The sequence below is a fragment of the Tachypleus tridentatus genome, chromosome 3 (assembly GCF_004210375.1).
Source record: "Tachypleus tridentatus isolate NWPU-2018 chromosome 3, ASM421037v1, whole genome shotgun sequence".
In the NCBI taxonomy this organism is placed as follows: domain Eukaryota; kingdom Metazoa; phylum Arthropoda; class Merostomata; order Xiphosura; family Limulidae; genus Tachypleus; species Tachypleus tridentatus.
This window is the reverse complement of record NC_134827.1, coordinates 68587164-68604171: the sequence shown is the minus strand read 5'-3', so window position 1 is coordinate 68604171 and position 17008 is coordinate 68587164. Positions and strand designations below refer to the sequence as shown.

Below are 17008 nucleotides of genomic sequence, written 5' to 3'. Positions count from 1 at the left end.
GTATTCATATGCATAAATGTTTTACTCTTTTTTTGTGTTTCGTAACACAGTTTGTGAATTGTATTGAAGTTTACTAAACATGGGTCATTTGTTCCACCCTCCTAGTTGTGAATTAAACATGTATAAGTATTTGATTACATTCACTGAAATTAAGCATTAAACAATGTGGTTACACAGAATTACATTAATATAAGATGTGGTTTATATTTCAACTAAATATATTAATTTCCAATCCCAACTGTAAACCTACAAATATGATAAAATTCTTTATTAAACATTCAACCAGAAGGAAATTATGAAATTTCACTGGATATCATCATCACCATCAATCCTTTCTAGACCTCAAGTGGTCCAAAGGTCATCTATAAAAGATTATTCATTGCATCTGTTTTCTGCCCATTCTTAACTTCAATACTGTGCTGGTCTTTCTTTCTCATATTCCTAGGGTAATCAGATTTTCTAGTTCTGCTAGGATAATCCTGTGGTTTAGTTTATTTCAGTGTTCCACGAAGAGTTCTCCAGGTGCAAAATGAACATCTAGGTTAAATTTGTGGTAAAGACATCAAACTCTCAGTAACATCAGATTATGGATGTAATAGGCCTACATAGTGTAACACATACTCTTCTATCATCAAACTCTCTTTATGGTTCTGTGTGTGAATGTGGAGATAGTTGAAGGCAATATTCATCATCAAATCAAACTATATAAAATTGTGTAATAAATTTCATGGTTATTTAATGAAAAAAAAAAAAAAAATTCCACCAAATATATCTCGTAAGTTTCAGAGTAATACTAAAACCTAAAAGTGTCATGTTTCAAAATGTTATGAATTCTTAAATAGCTGAAGGTATGAAGTAGACCATTTTAAGATGAATTAGATAAAATGAATAATTAAACATTTGCTGAACACACAATTGGATTTTTTTTGCTCACTTGTTTGATGTTTAAATTATTTTAAAAAACAATACCAATGTTAACATATTTGAAAATATTGTGGAACAGTTCAATAAATTTAAAGTTACTTGAAATTAGTAATAATCATTCTGACATTACGGGCATAGATTAAGTGTACTGTACTGGTTTTTCAATTTGGAAATACATTTACCCTTCATAGTCCTCTATTCTTTCATGTCAAATATTTAGCTTTCTTTAGTGTGTGTGTGTGTGTGTGTGTGTTTTTTCCAATTAACCTCCAGTCTTGGCAGTTTATTCTCCCTCATTTACAGAAAATATCTCCATCTACACAACTTAAGTTTTTCTTCAATTGATGGTTGTTTACCCCTTTCTCTCTTCATTTATATGATCAAACCATCTGACCTTCATTAACTCTTAAACAATTCTCATCACCTAAACCCAATTTCCTCTGATCCTTTCCACATAACGAAACCAAGATATTTATCTTAATAAACCTGCATCATTCCATAAAAGTTTCTCAATCTTGTCTTTACTTCTTTGTGTAAATATATATCCATCAACACTCACTACATTACCAAGATCAATGAAGGTTTCCACATCCCAATAATTTGATTCAAATCATTTCTTTTAACCCCACCTTATCTGCTTATAAGTCGTATTAAATTAAACAAAACTTCTGAGCTTCTTTGTCCGTGATAAGGCTTCCTTTTGGTTTTGCATTTTCATACATGCTTTTTCCTCATCCCATGTTACAGTAGAACTAAAAAGTTCCTGACCATTGTCGACAATGAAACTACCTCTTACAACAGATCTTACCTTACTAACTGTGGCCCAGCATGGCCAGTTAGATAAGGAGCTAGACTCATAATCCAAAGGCTGCAGGTTCGAATCCCCCTTACGCCATACTTGCCCTTTCAGCCATAGAGGAGTTATAATGTGATGAGCAATCCCAATGTTTATTGGTAAAAGAGTAGTTCAAGAGTTGGCAGTGAGTGGTGATGACTAGCTGCCTTCCCTATAGTCTTACACTGCTAAATTAGGGACGGCTGGCGCAGATAACCCTCATGTAGCTTTGCACAAAATTTAAAACAAACCTTACTGTTTCTGTAATTAAACCAAAGCAAGCCAAGACTAATTATACCACTTGGAAGAGCAGTAGATTTGGTACTAATGCATCACCCATGTGAACAATATGCTCATTCAGTCCTCACCCGTAATCTAATAAGGTGAATATTTTATTACTTTCCCAAAAACTTATGGTAGATATAGCTATACATTACATTATTTTGATTCCAAAAGCTCTACTATTAATGTACTTAATAAAGACAAAAATATAAATAAGTTATAATAGAATTATTTCCATTTCACAAAACTTACGTTGTTTTTTTATAACTATATCCTGACCAATGGAAAATTCTCGCATTTTTCTAAAGAAAATAAAAATTGAAAGTGGTATTTATGTAGCAACATTTACTGTATTCAGGCCCCATCTATAGCATCTTGTATCAATTGTTGGTCACTTTAAAATGTGAAGTAGTTGCAACTTAAGCTACAGTTTAGTAATATTACTTGAGATATGGGATATACTTTCTGACACAAATATTCTTTCACAATCATCTGACTACACTTATTGGTGAATTTTCTTTAATCAATGCCTAGCATTGTACTTTTGTACATTAATACCTATACCTTAATTTTGTTTTTCTCTTGCATGCTATGTAAGGCATAATAACACTTAAAATTCAAGAGTAAATTAAAAGTAACTTATCTCCCTTTTAGCTCCTGAAACATGTTTTTATTGTTTAACATAATTACAAGCACAACAACTTGTTTTATTACTTAGGAAAGATGTACCTCTGATGAGTTAATACACATTTCCCCATTTGCATTTCATAAAAATGTTTTGGCTATTTTCTTGAACCTAACAATACTATTTAAAGTACTATTTGAAAGTTTTTTCTTATTACCCTTTACAATGGCTTTAGGGTTAAAATGTTTATTAAACATTGAAAACTCTGAAAGTATTTAGGACAAAGCCTTTAACTAGGATCTGTTCTTTAACGTCTTCATTTGTATAAACAGAATACAGTGGATGAGATAAAAGAGAGGTAGAGAAAAAAAAGGTTTTAACCTGGTATAGGATAGTTACTGTGGAAATAAATGGTCTTAGAGCACAAGCAAATTTCAAATTCTACACCATCTTTCTTTATAACAAACATTAAAAACAAAATATATATTGTGTACAAATGCAAAACTGTTTGGAAAAGTGAGAAAGTATAATACTTTGGGGTAAAGGATCCTCCGAAAATCTTAAATAAAATCCATCGAAGAGATACTGCAAAAGAGGGAGTCTGTTGTCTCGTAGTATGCAGGACTAGCTCTCCTGATTCCACACTACAGGTTATGAATTTTGACATTCTAATTAGCTTTGAAATATCTTTATTCACTATAGTGAAGTATTTGAAACTTGTTCAAGATATTAAAGTTATACTAACCAATAATAGTGCTGATAACATAATCGATTTATTGAAACTGTGCTTACAATTCAGTCACTTCCACAAGAACTGTAAGTGTTAGATTGTACTTTCTTCATACTCTCCCTTAAAAACAACAACAACAGAACTTTCTGTTAAGGCTAGGAAACACAGCTATAAACTCTGCCCTACATTAACCATAACCAAGTAAGCCAAACTTGATCTATGTCTTTCACTATAAACAATAAATGCAAAACAATACAATTTACCACACTTTACCTTTCCTTCACATCTGTGTGTCAAACATATAAGGCATCCACATTTTCTGAATATGGACAGTCAAGACATTTATTACTACATGTGCCATTAATACCTAAAAGCCAAATTCAAAAACCTCAAAATTTTCTTATTACACTGGTTATCCAAAACAAAAGTGATCCAATAAGAAAAGAAATTCTTGATCAATCAAATAATTATAGTAATCAGTGGAAAAACAGTTATTTTACAATATATACCCAGTCTCAAGTTCAATTAAGACACGAGTATTAGTAAGTTTAACATCTAAGTCATACTTAACAGGATTGAACAAGGAATGACCATAATTCTGAATTTAATGTGTATCTACACAAAATGTGACAAGCTTTCAGTAACATGTATACCATAATTTGCATTATACTTATAATGAATGTGAAAAACAATTATGTTAATGGATACCCACTATCCTGTATTTAAAATTAACATTGAAAGATATTACCAGAGAAAAATTAAGGTTTTTAAAAGAAGGAAATAAAAAAAAACTTTTTAAAATTAGAAAAAGCATGTGTATTTGGGTAAAAGAGATCTGAACAATTAGGTAGATGGCAAACATTTTCTAAAAGGTATTAAAACTATGTTACAAACACCACATTTACAGATGTTTTCTTTGTTGAGAAACTAAATCACTGCTCTTGGAAACCATTTGTATTGACTATATTAAATGTTTTTTAATGTAACAGCAGATTTTAGGTGTACATTATGTGTAAAATAGGTAAACTAGATCAATGGAGACTTCGTTTGAAGTGATAATATAAGGCTTTGTAAGAAGTTTTATTAGTTATTTTATTTTTTCAATAAAGCTCGATTGTATCCTATAAGCTAGAAACACAGTATAAAATTAATTTTAATAACAAAACTTATATGTGTCCCTGCAAGTATAATAACTTAGAAAACATTATTGATACAAACTTACAAACTATAATTAACCTCCTTAACCTCAACTACTTGCGTCTGTGGGAATTCTTGTCTATGTAACCAGTTCTCAACCTAATAAAATGAAAAAAATGCAAGCATTCTAATACAGAAGTACAGATTTTCACCAGAAAAGCAGCTTGTCAGTACACCCCATCACCAACTTTGGGGCTATGTTTCTACCAATGAATAGTGGGGCTCACCATCACATACTATACCCTCAGCTAAAGGGATGAGAGTTTGAAACCTCAACCTGGTTGAGTATCCTAAACACTAAGCCATGCCCTGTTTTACTTATTAATTTATGAAACACATCAGACCCTCAATAAAAACACTTTTATTAAATCTTCTAATTAGCTTTCAATATATTTGAACAGAGGAAAAATAATAATCTTATCAGATTCGGATATTTTTGGCTGTGTGTACATGTGGTAGTTACATGGGTTACTTGCAGTTTAATAAAATTCATTCTGCAAAATGTTAATGAGTTTCATGTGTAAACATTCTCAGGTAAAGCTGGGAGATTTAGCTGATTAATAAATTACATGTGAGCATATATTACATCGATTAGTGCCTCCTAAAATAATCAACTCTCATTAATCTTGGTGATTATTAGCATTTTCTTTATTATTCCAGCTATCAAAGCTTAATGTGAAAATAATTGATTAGCTGAATGGAATCAGTAAATGAATCAATCAGTTACCAAACTACTAATCACTTGGCTCTATTCATAAGCTATGCTTAGTAGTTAGTAACTCTTATAAACTCCTGTACATCTTGGCATTTTAACAAATTAAATATTAATAAAAAGTAACTCATTTCAGAAAGAAACTGCCAGATGTTCACAAGACCACAAAAAACGTTATTTTGTAACTTCAACTGAAAAAATTAAATTCTTTCTTTAGCAAAAAAAAAAAAATCTATTTTCTTTAAACTTTGACATTCCTTTGTGTATACTTATCATTGGAAGTTAAATGATAGCCAATAAATTACAAAAGATATAGTAACATTATATGTGCACGTTTCATATATTAACACATACCAGTCAAACCATGTCTATGGTAACAAATGGTTTATGAATAGAACTTTACATTACTTTTGAGAGGATAAATAATCTGTCTAGCATACCTCGCATAGTAATACCTTGTGTTGTCAAACTCCGCTATATCAGCAACCTACGAGTACTAGAGATAGATGGGGAGTTACTTCACTGATTCAGGTTTTAGTAAATGTAGGAATAAAAATATTAAAAACTGTACCACATAAATAAAATGCACTAAAACAAAAGGATATATGTGGTATTCATATAACTTCACAACAAGTTGCATAAGTCATTGTAATCCTGAAAAGTACTCCATCTTAGAACTCATCTGATCTCAATCACTGTTTTGTGAAATCCACAGCTGTCCAACAATCTTCAAAGATCTGCTTTTGGTCCGAGGGTAAGAGGGATGGCTTTCATTTCAGTCCTCATGCAGAGAAATTCCCCAGATACACAGGTAATAGATACACATACAATGTTTAAAAGCCACCAGGATATGGAATTAGGAAAGGAACTATTATAAATCCAACAAACAATTAAGTGGAAGAGATGAATTGTTGTAGAGAAGTCCAAACACTGCTTTGTCTTCTGTACAAAATACCACAACCCTATTGAACTGTACAACAAAAAAACGTTATTAGAAGTATGTTGAAAAATCATCACATTTTATCTCATGTACTGAAGTTTACACATGAACCTTTCTTTTTCATAAAATAGAAAATTTCTACAACTTCTTTAGGTATGTGTATTTAGATTTCATTTTTAGATATTTAATCAAGCTGTTTCTAGTTTTGATAGGAAATGTAGCTCATCAACATTATTAACTGTTAACTCAACTACTTGCCTGATCAAAAGTGGTACATCAGTCTTCCAAGACACACATGGCTTCAATGTGTGAAACTCGGTTTCTTTTCTTTTTTTTCAGTAACAGGTCATGAACAATGGACTACAAATGCACAGTTCAGAATACTAACCACTAGACAACCCTTGGCCCACATACAAATGAAATAATAATCACCACTTTTTTTCTTTTGTAATTACAGAACACTAACAGCTTTTAACATTTAATTTATAAATAAGTGTAACATCATTTGATGGCAAATTATTAAACTGTCATTCCAAAACACATTCATTTGTCTATACTGTTCAACACTACAATGGCACTTATTAAGCAATTTCAGAGAAGGCAATGCCTTAAGACCTTTACATATACAAACACACATGCCCACAAGGCTGGTTTAACCAACAGATTAACTAGGCTACAATCCAAGGCTTCCATTTATTTGGGGTCCCATCTCAACTGCAGTTTTGACCAAGTACATGCAGGTCCAGAACAACAAAACTATAGGCCTATACAAACAAATCACAAATAGTTTAAAAAATGAATTAATTAAGAATGCATACCTGCAAAAATATATATATATATATGGGCCCAACATTGTGTATTATGGCTTTGCATAATATTTAATATATGAAATGCCATATACTTTAAATCATATATTGTATGTACAGATATGATTTTGTACGTGATATGAGCTTATCATAGAAGGTGCTTAATTGTCATACTTGGGATTTCCTTTAAAGTGACACCACAAACCTGTGGTAAGCTAACTCATCATAAACAAAATAAAATGTACATAACACTTGTAGGTCTATGACACCAAAAGCTGTTGTAAAGAAATATATATGCAAAAACGGCTCGTTTGGGTTGAGAAAATATTTTAAAATAGTTTTCACAACCCATTTCGAATATCTGGTCAGCTTCCAGTCAGTTACCTCTTTCTTTGTGAACCTGACGATGATCAAAGAAGGTCGAAACGTTATTCGCTCTTCTATGTAAAATATTTTCTCAACCCAAACGAGCCGTTTTTGCATATATATTTCTCTACAAGTGGGTTTTCTCAACATCACTGTTGTAAAGAATTTACAATGAACAGCCCTACCTAGATACTCTTTTTCCAAATGTAAAATATCAAGCCTATTTGGTTTCAAGAATCTTGTGCTAAAAATTGTTACAAACACTTTGTTAGAAATTGTTAAGCTACTAATATTACATGCATCTATGATAAATGATAGACAATATCTTCATTCACAGATTCTTTGAACAATCACCATTAAGAGTATGGTTGTCACAACACTAAGCATAGAACTATAGGTTTGTGAAGTCTGCTTTGTCCCATCAGTGTGTTCCACATAATACATTTGAGTAGACTTCTCACAGGAACCAAAATAAGGGGTCAATCATCTTTATCTGAAGAAGGGTATGTTTTTTGCAACAGATGAAAAATTTATTTTCTTTCACTGAAAGCTAGGATATGTTTTAAAATATTGTTACACTATCCAGTCTCTATATTTTTTATGTGAAACAATCCAAGATGGACCTATTTAAAAATACAATTAGAGCCTACTTCCTGCATATCAAATGAGCCGGTTACAGATGACACATCAATACCAAAGTGTTCCCTTGCTGTTAAGTGTTAGCATTATGCCTATTTGACAGTCATGCATGTCTTGATAAAGTTATTTACTGCTGATACATGACAGTACATTTAAACTATAATACATGAGGTGGCTGGTGCAGTTGGGGCCAGGGTCCCATAAATCATATTAGGCTAAGGCCTCCATAATTGTTAATCCAGCTCTGTAACACACACACCATACAGTAGAAATAAAAAATTAAATGAGCTAGGACTCCTTAAGTTAAAAGTAACTTAGAGTTTTACATAAAATGTATTGCAGAAGAAAATCAGACCCCTACAAAGTTTCTAATAAACTAAATAATATAAAATAATACATCAAAACATATATTTTTAACATAAAAATATAAAATGTACTATACCTTTCATGTGGAATATTTTAAATTACATAATTTACAAAGTTTTTGATACTCAGATCAAAGAGGATGAAATGTATTATCTCACATACAGTATAATAATATTTAAAAAACACTAATACAGTGCTAACTAATGAACTTCAGACCATGAAGGCAGAGGTATAATTTATTTTTTTATGGTTGTAATTACTCTTTTAAACAGAATTACAGCTCAGTGTAAGACTAAACAATAAAATATTTTCTGTTATTTTGGATTATTACACAAAATTACTGTTATCTATATGTTTCTCAGCAAGTTGATGACAAAGTTATTAAACAGCATACCTTTCAAATAGGCCTGCCATATCAAAATTTTCTGAGAGCTCATAATGCCCTTACCTTTTCCTTAAGGTATAGATTAACAGCAATCACATTACTGTGAAATGTTGATACTGAAACAGTTTTATTGACACTTGAATTCATTAAAAAAAAACAAAAAACCTTGTTGAATGGTTTATGAAAACTGCAAATACCTTTTGGAAACTGTAACCAGATATAGTTTGTATGTTTACTGCATTTTCATATAATAGAGCTTTCTTATCAGGTAATGTATGATCTATAACTGAGGATAATAAACAGAGATCCACAAAAGATGCAAAGAATATTTTGTGATAGGTATCAATCTACAATTAAAATTCCTCATCTGAATTAATAAAACATGAGTATAATACAATCAAGGTTCAAACTTTAAGTGATATATCATACCAAAATAAAGAAGTGATGAGAAAAGATCCTATAATGCATCTCCCATGAATATCCTTCACGTGTATTTCCTAAGAAAGAGAGTAGAATGTATATAAATCTTCAAAAATGTTACTAGTTGCTAACATTATTACCCAACACATTAAGGGTATTCTCAAGATAGGTGGTATGGGTATTAAAACTTTAATTAAAATAAAGTACACAACAATGTTTTGGACCTTCTTAGGTCACGTTCAGGTTAACCCATATCAGCTGTCTTGAGAATATATTTTTACTTAAGTGGGTTTCTCATCATCACAAAACCCACTAATTATACTGTATCATTAATGAACAAGAATAATTATATACAATGACATTGTATAGACATAATATATTTCTCTCTTATGTACTACATTAAATCTCCCACATTCAACTTCAAAAACTTCTCAAATTATTGTGCTATCATACCCTATACAGTATAAATAAGCACCATTAGAAAAGTAGTGATCCAAACACATGTAAGACTTATCCACTATGTTACATACACTATATTCCTTTTTTTTTTATCTAATTAATGTAACCTAATATATTTGTTATCCTTTATGATTCCATTAGTACAAAGTTTTTAATGAAACAAGAAAATTTCCAATGAAAAACTGACACCTTACTATTTAATAACTAAAGTGCTCATTCAACATATTTAACTTGAAAAAATAAATTCATAACCGAAATAAAGTTCAATAATATAACTACATAGGTTACATTAACTTGCACATGATAATTTCATCTTTTAATATTAACAGTTCGCATGTTCTAACACATACAACATGTTCTGTGACCTTTATTGTATGATCTATTGGGTTGTATGGCTTTAATCTGTTAATGATTGTGAATTACACTGTCTAGTATTCCAAAACTTAGAGCAGCTTTGTTTAATTTTACCACTGACAGAGAAGAATAAATACTGCTTAAAATTGCATTTCAAAACTCATAAAAACCCATCAAACACTTTGAAGAGGTGGACTAGTCAAGTGTTAATGCATATTTAAGTACAATTCATTTTATTTACAGTAATCAAGCTGCAATCCTTTTTTTTAACCTGTATTATTTTAAAAGACATGGTTTAAATAAAGCAAACAGAAAATTGTATGGATAAATGTTAAATAGGTCACTGTGGCTGGACTTAGGTTATTATGTAAGACGATGAGTAACCCGTTGGATCAGTTCTATGGGAAGAAGGAGCTTTCTTAGAATGGGCTGTTTACACTTTAAAGCATTAGGGACAGACTTCTAAGCAACAAGTATTAACTCTCCTGTAAGTCTACTTTAAACTAGGACTAAAAACTGGTAAGTTGTGAGGGTCAAGATAAATTAAATGCAGAAAAAATAGTATGTAAAAGGAGTTATGGAAGTGTCGCAACAGTTCTTTAAGAAGTACAAACTCACACAGAAAACTTATAAGATGAAGAGAGTTGGTAAAATATGAAATTAAACAATTTAAAAGGATGCTGGCTGAAAATTTAAAAGTTTACAGTGAGAATTCCTTTAAATATATTAATGGCAAGCAAAATGTGAGGATGAGAGTAAAGGTTTTGAGAGATAATAAAGGAAGGATCATATTTGATGATCATGGTGTGCCTAAATTATTACTATGTTACTCTGAAGTTAAGACACTCCCCACTTTCAAAATGGGATTTTCAGGAGAAAAAACAAAGGATAATAATTAGAAGGGAGTAAGTATGTTGTAAGAGTTTATTAACAAATAAAAAATGTTAATAATGTATTTAAAATGAAATATAATAAATATAAATATATAAAATATACAGGAAATTTAAAATTTCCATTACAATAATGTTTCTTCCTGCTTTATTTATTTAATCAGAATATTACTCCAATATTTCTTCTGACTCATTGTTATATCCTGAAGTTGAAGCACCTTCATCACTTAATTCACTGTTGTCCCAAATAATGCTATGTTGAGTTCCATCTTCAAAATCTTACAGCATTTCTTGACTAATTGCTGTCCTTTGCCATAATGATAAACCTTCCCTTTTCATAAATTTCTCACACAAGCCACAACTACCCTTGAAAGAAATAACACTATTTCTTGAACATTCTTATGCTTTTAACATTATGACTTTTCTCCTTACCAGCAGACCTTTATTTTGTAACTCTCTAAATACATTAAAATAGCAGTATCAATTTCAGGATGTATTCCTTTTCTTGGGCCAGAAAATGACCTTGTACTTTTCTTACAATAAAACAACTTGGTGTTCACACCATGCCAACAATGTACATTTACCTCAATCACTGTATACTTTTTACTGGCAGCATGATTCCCAATCTGTCTGGTGTACAAAATAACTTCTTTTAAATTCGGCATCATACATAAAATGTTTTTCCCATAGATAAAAAAAACACAATAAAATAGCATCTGAAAAACAAGAGGAAAGTCAGACAAAGACTGAGGATAGTGATATCAAACTACACCACTAGAGGTGCTGACATCAGCAAATTTAATGTTTTGTGTTTTTTTAGTCTTTCTAAGCTAAGTTCTTTTTAAAATATAGTCCAATCTGTTTGTTAATGCAGGAGTTTTTCGAAAATCTTTATTGTTCGAAGAAAATTATGCTTTCAAGACTTTCAAAGAGCAATAAATACCTCAAATTTAATATGCACCATAATTTTCAGTTCAGAAAAATGTGAAAAAAGGTACATCTTACATTCAAAGTAACATGGTAAATTCTACTTTTACATACATTTTTACTACTGATGATTTAAAGCAATATTTCTAATCCTGAAAAGTTGCTAGAAAAAAGTGAGGTCAAACAAGATGAATAATAAGTTGGTGTTTGTTAAGATATAAAATGGTAACTTTAAGAAATAATAGTGTTCCTGATAACATTATTCAAATACTTCCAAAAAAGGTTAAAGAATAGATAATGAGCTGCTATCCACTACATTTTATAAGTCCTAAGTTGGCAAATGTTACTTCTCTTTTTAGTTGAGTTGATTACAACTGTCCCAGTAATAACAGGTCTCTTAATCTTACATGAATGGTGAGAAACATTTTAAAAGTCTAATAAAAAAAAGGTTCCCAATATCACTCCAATCTCACAATTGTGTCAGGTATGCAACATGGTTTCATTAGTAGATAATCCTTCTTTACTAGTCTTTTAAGAGGCTACTGCTTATGTTTATGACAGTAATGGTGTAATAATCAGTGATGTTGAGAAAGCCACTTGTTGAGAAATTTATATGCAAAAACGGCTCGTTTGGGTTGAGAAAATATTTTACATAGAAGAGCGAACAACGTTTCGACCTTCTTCGGTCATCGTCAGGTTCACAAAGAAAGAGGTAACTGACCGGAAGCTGACCACATGTTTGAAAGGGGTTGTGTAACTGAGTGTCGGAATGTAGAGGGCGGTATTAGATGTTTGAATATATAATTTTATTTATTTTATTATATTAATATAGGTATAAAGGCATTCCTTTATATTGGTTTATTTTGGGTTTAAGTTGTTGTATAAGTAAGGCTTCTTTAATTTTGCGTTTGTTTATGTTTGTTTCTTTATTTAGTATTTGAGTGTTTTCTATGGTTATGTTGTGTTTATTTGACTTGCAGTGTTCGAAAACGTGTGAAGGTGACTTTTATGTTCTTTGAATCTGGTTTCCATTTTCTACTTGTTTCTCAATATAGAAGTCGTGGCAGTTATCACATTGTATTTTGTAAATAATGTTGGTGTGGTGTTTGTCAGTGTAGTTTTTACATAGTATAGACCTCAGTTATGTGCCTGGTTTTTGAATAAATTTGGTATTAACTGGAATGTCATATTTTGTTACTAATTTTTGGCAAATGTTGGTTATTTGTTTGCTGATGTCAGGAACATATGGTATACAGCAGTATATGGTTTCGTGATTTTTTGATTTGTGAGATATATAATGTTTTCTACGGTTTGTGGAGGAAACTTATTGATGTTGATGAAGTATTGTTTTATTTTGTCTAATTCACCATTACTTTTATCTGGTGAGCATAGTTTTATGGCTGTGTTTATTTGGTTTCTTAGTATGTTGAGTTTTTGTTTTGTTTCATGTGCTGAGTCCCAAGGAATGTATAGTCCAGTATGGGTGATTTTTCGGTGGATTTCTGTTTTGAATTGTGTGTCGGTTCTTGTAATTTTGAGGTTAAAAAATGATATTTGATTGCTTTCTTCCTGTTCACATGTGAAGTTAATGATGGGATGTATAGAGTTAATGTGATTGAACAAATTAAGTATGTGTTCTGTAGATTTGAATCCCGCAACCGTGTCATCTACATATCTGTACCAGTATAGTGGTGGTTGTAATGCTGTGTTAATTGCTTGTGTTTCAACTTGTGTCATAAAAATATTCGCTAGAACTGGTGATACTAGGTTGCCCATGCTTAGGACATTTGTTTGTATATAGTTTTAGTTGTTGAACATGAAGTTTGTCTTTATCGTGGTGAATTCTATGAGGGTTGCTAACTGGTTACTGGGAATTTCTATAGTTGGGTTAGGGTCTCGGATATAGAGTTCTAAGGCTATCTTGCAGGCTTCAGTGGTTGGAACTTCTGTAAAGAGGGATATAACATCGAAACTGGCCATTAAGGCAAAAATTAGAAACAAAATATGACATTCCAGTTAATACCAAATTTATTCAAAAACCAGGCACAAAACTGAGGTTTAGAGTTCACCATTGAGACCTCTGCCACTTTTTGATTTATATCAATGATATATGCAAAGAAAGGATCAATAAACTACTCATATTTACTGAAAATATTAAGATCTTGGATGTTGCTGGTTATGAAAAGGATGCTGCTACTTCACAAAAGAAATTACCTAATTTTGTGAGTTTGGCAATTGGCTTCCAATTATAGTAATTATGAGGTCATGTATCATAATATGAATTATAATTTTGATTTGAATAATATTAACTGTATAATGCAATACAGTCCTAGGTCTAACAGACTCAACAGGATATTCATTGTGCAATAATTCTATTACAGATGCATATGTTGTCATGACTCTCCTATTCTTCTAGAATTTGGTAACAAATATCACTGTAGAATAGTTGTTTTAAAAAATATATATATAGTAATATGGGAAAAAAAAATCAATTTTCTTACTACTATACAACAGTTCAGTCACTGGACCTAGCAAACCCAACTGTTTCATACAGATATTTACATGTCAAATGGAAACAGAACATAGTGTAAATGTAGGAGAATATGCTATGAATGACTTAACATTGTTTATATTTTTGAATATGTACTCACGTACTCAAAAGTAGAAAGTAGGGAATGCATTATAAAGAAATTATCATGATTAACATGTTTAAACATTAAAGGATGAAGAACAGTGGTAATTAATGAGAGTTGAAAGATGTATAAAAAACAAGCTTCTGGTTTTTGTGGCGAGCATTCTATCACAACATGAAAAACACTGGGATGTTTCAACTTAGGAGCTGCTATGGAGACCCACTTTCTAACCCAATGTATCAACCCACAATGTCTTACAACATATAAAGACATTTGTTGTTTCCCATGCTTTGATGAAAAGAAACTTTCATCTATAAGCAGGTCACATGACAGCTTTCATACACATGTGGGATTCTTTTCTTGCTCACTACAATGACGTTTCTTCTCAGTGATTTGGTGTTTTATGGTGCAAAGCATCTAGGCTATCTACACCAAACAGCCTGTAAAAAGTTAAAATTCAAGTAAAATTATTAAAATTCATTAAAGGAATTTAAGGTAAAACAAAACAAAGTTTAATTTTTGAATTAAAAACAAATAGCATTAAATCCAATTTTTACATCTAAAGTAAGAGAAAAACTACAGTAATACCAGTTGTAAAGGACCTTCTGTAGCATAATTGTAATTATCATAACTTGCCAGGAAGATTACCAGGTAAGTGCAAAAACCACCGTCAGTCACCTGAAGTTGGCCTTTCCTAACCCAGTTTTCAGTTATTTGACGTTACAACAATTTTCAAAAAGTTATAAAAGTTGCAAAAGACTTAATCCGTGATGATGAAAAAACCCACTTGTAGAGAAAAATATATATGTAAAAACGGCTGGTATGGGTGGAGAAAACTCTACGTAGAAGAGCGAACAACGTTTTGACCTTCTTTGGTCATTGTCAGGTTCACAAAGAAAGAAAAAGGTAACTGACCAATAGCTGACCACATGTTTGAAGACAGTTGTGTAATTGAGTGTAGGAATGTAGAGGATGTGCTTAAATGTTTGATTATATATTAATATAGGTATAAAGGTGTTCCTTTGTGTTGGTTTATTTTGGACTTGAGTTGTTGTATGAGTAAGGCTTTTTTAATTTTGCGTTTGTTTATGTTTGTTTCTTTATTTAGTATTTGAGTGTTTTCTATGGTTATGTTGTGTTTATTTCACTTGCAGTGTTCAGCGATGTGAAGGTGACTTTTTATGTTCTTTGAATCTGGTTTCCATTTTTCTACTTGTTTCTCCTATATAGAAGTCGTGGCAGTTATCACATTGTATTTTATAAATAATGTTGGTGTGGTGTTTGTCAGTGTAGTTTTTACATGGTATAAACATCTGTTTTGTACCTGGTTTTTGAATAAATTTGGTATTAACTGGAATGTCATATTTTGTTACAAGTTTTTGCCAAATGTTGGTTATTTTTCTGCTGATGTCGAAAATATATGGTATGCAGCAGTATATGGTTTCGTGATTTTTAAATCGTGAGATATATTTACTTTTGTTGGTTGATTTAGCTTTCTGTATAGGTGTGTGCATATAATGTTTTCTACAGTTTGTGGAGGAAACTTATTGATGTTGAAGTACTGATTTATTTTGTCTAATTCATCGTTAATTTTATCTGGTGAACATAGTTTTATGTCTGTGTTTATTTGGTTTCTTAGTATGTTGAGTTTTTATTTTGTTTCATGTGCCGAGTCCCAAGGAATGTATAGTCCAGTTTGGGTGATTTTTCGGTGGATTTCTGTTTTAAATTCTGTATCGGTTCTTGTAATTTAGAGGTTAAGAAATGATATTTGATTGCTTTCTTCTTGTTCACATGTGAAGTTAATGTTGGGATGTATAGAGTTAATGTGATTGAAAAAATTAAGTGTTGATTCTGTAGATATGAATCCCGCAATTTTGTCGTCTACATCCCTGTACCAGTACAGTGGTGGATGTAATGGTGTGTTAATTGTTTGTGTTTCAACGTGTGTCATAAAAATATTGGCTAGAACTGGTGATACTAGGTTGCCCATGCTTAGGACATTTGTTTGTATATAGTTTTACTTGTTGAACATGAAGTTTGTCTTCATTGTGGTGAATTATATGAGGATGGCTTACTGGTTGCTGGGAATGTCTATTGATGGGTTAGGGTCTTGGATATAGTTCTAAGGTTATCTTGCAGGCTTTAGTGGTTGGGACTTCTGTAAAGAGGGATATGACATCGAAACTGGCCATTAAGGCTTTACGATTAAGTTGATTAAGGTTAGATTTGAAATTAAAAATCCTTTGATGAATGAGCTGGCTGATGTTACATATTTGGAGAATGCCCACACTGTATTTACCAAGATTGTAATTAAACAATTCATATGTGGAAATTACTGGGAATGTCTATTGATGGGTTAGGGTCTTGGATATAGTTCTAAGGTTATCTTGCAGGCTTTAGTGGTTGGGACTTCTGTAAAGAGGGATATGACATCGAAACTGGCCATTAAGGCTTTACGATTAAGTTGATTAAGGTTAGATTTGAAATTAAAAATCCTTTGATGAATGAGCTGGCT

General features: G+C 31.4%; 1 protein-coding gene across 12 annotated transcripts in view; it reads right to left on the bottom strand.

Annotated features, from left to right (window-relative positions):
• Window positions 1–3417: 3417 nt before the first annotated feature.
• Window positions 3418–17008, bottom strand: part of Sys1 (Sys1 golgi trafficking protein) — a 44695-nt gene continuing 31104 nt past the window's right edge. For all 12 annotated transcript variants that reach the window (XM_076494430.1, XM_076494435.1, XM_076494434.1 and 9 more), the window contains 2 exons: window positions 9237–9304; window positions 3418–6275 (listed from right to left, as the gene is read on the bottom strand). In XM_076494430.1, coding sequence (XP_076350545.1) covers window positions 6035–6275; window positions 9237–9304 — 309 coding nt within the window. In that variant the 3' untranslated portion in view covers window positions 3418–6034. The remainder of the gene's footprint in view (window positions 6276–9236; window positions 9305–17008) is intronic.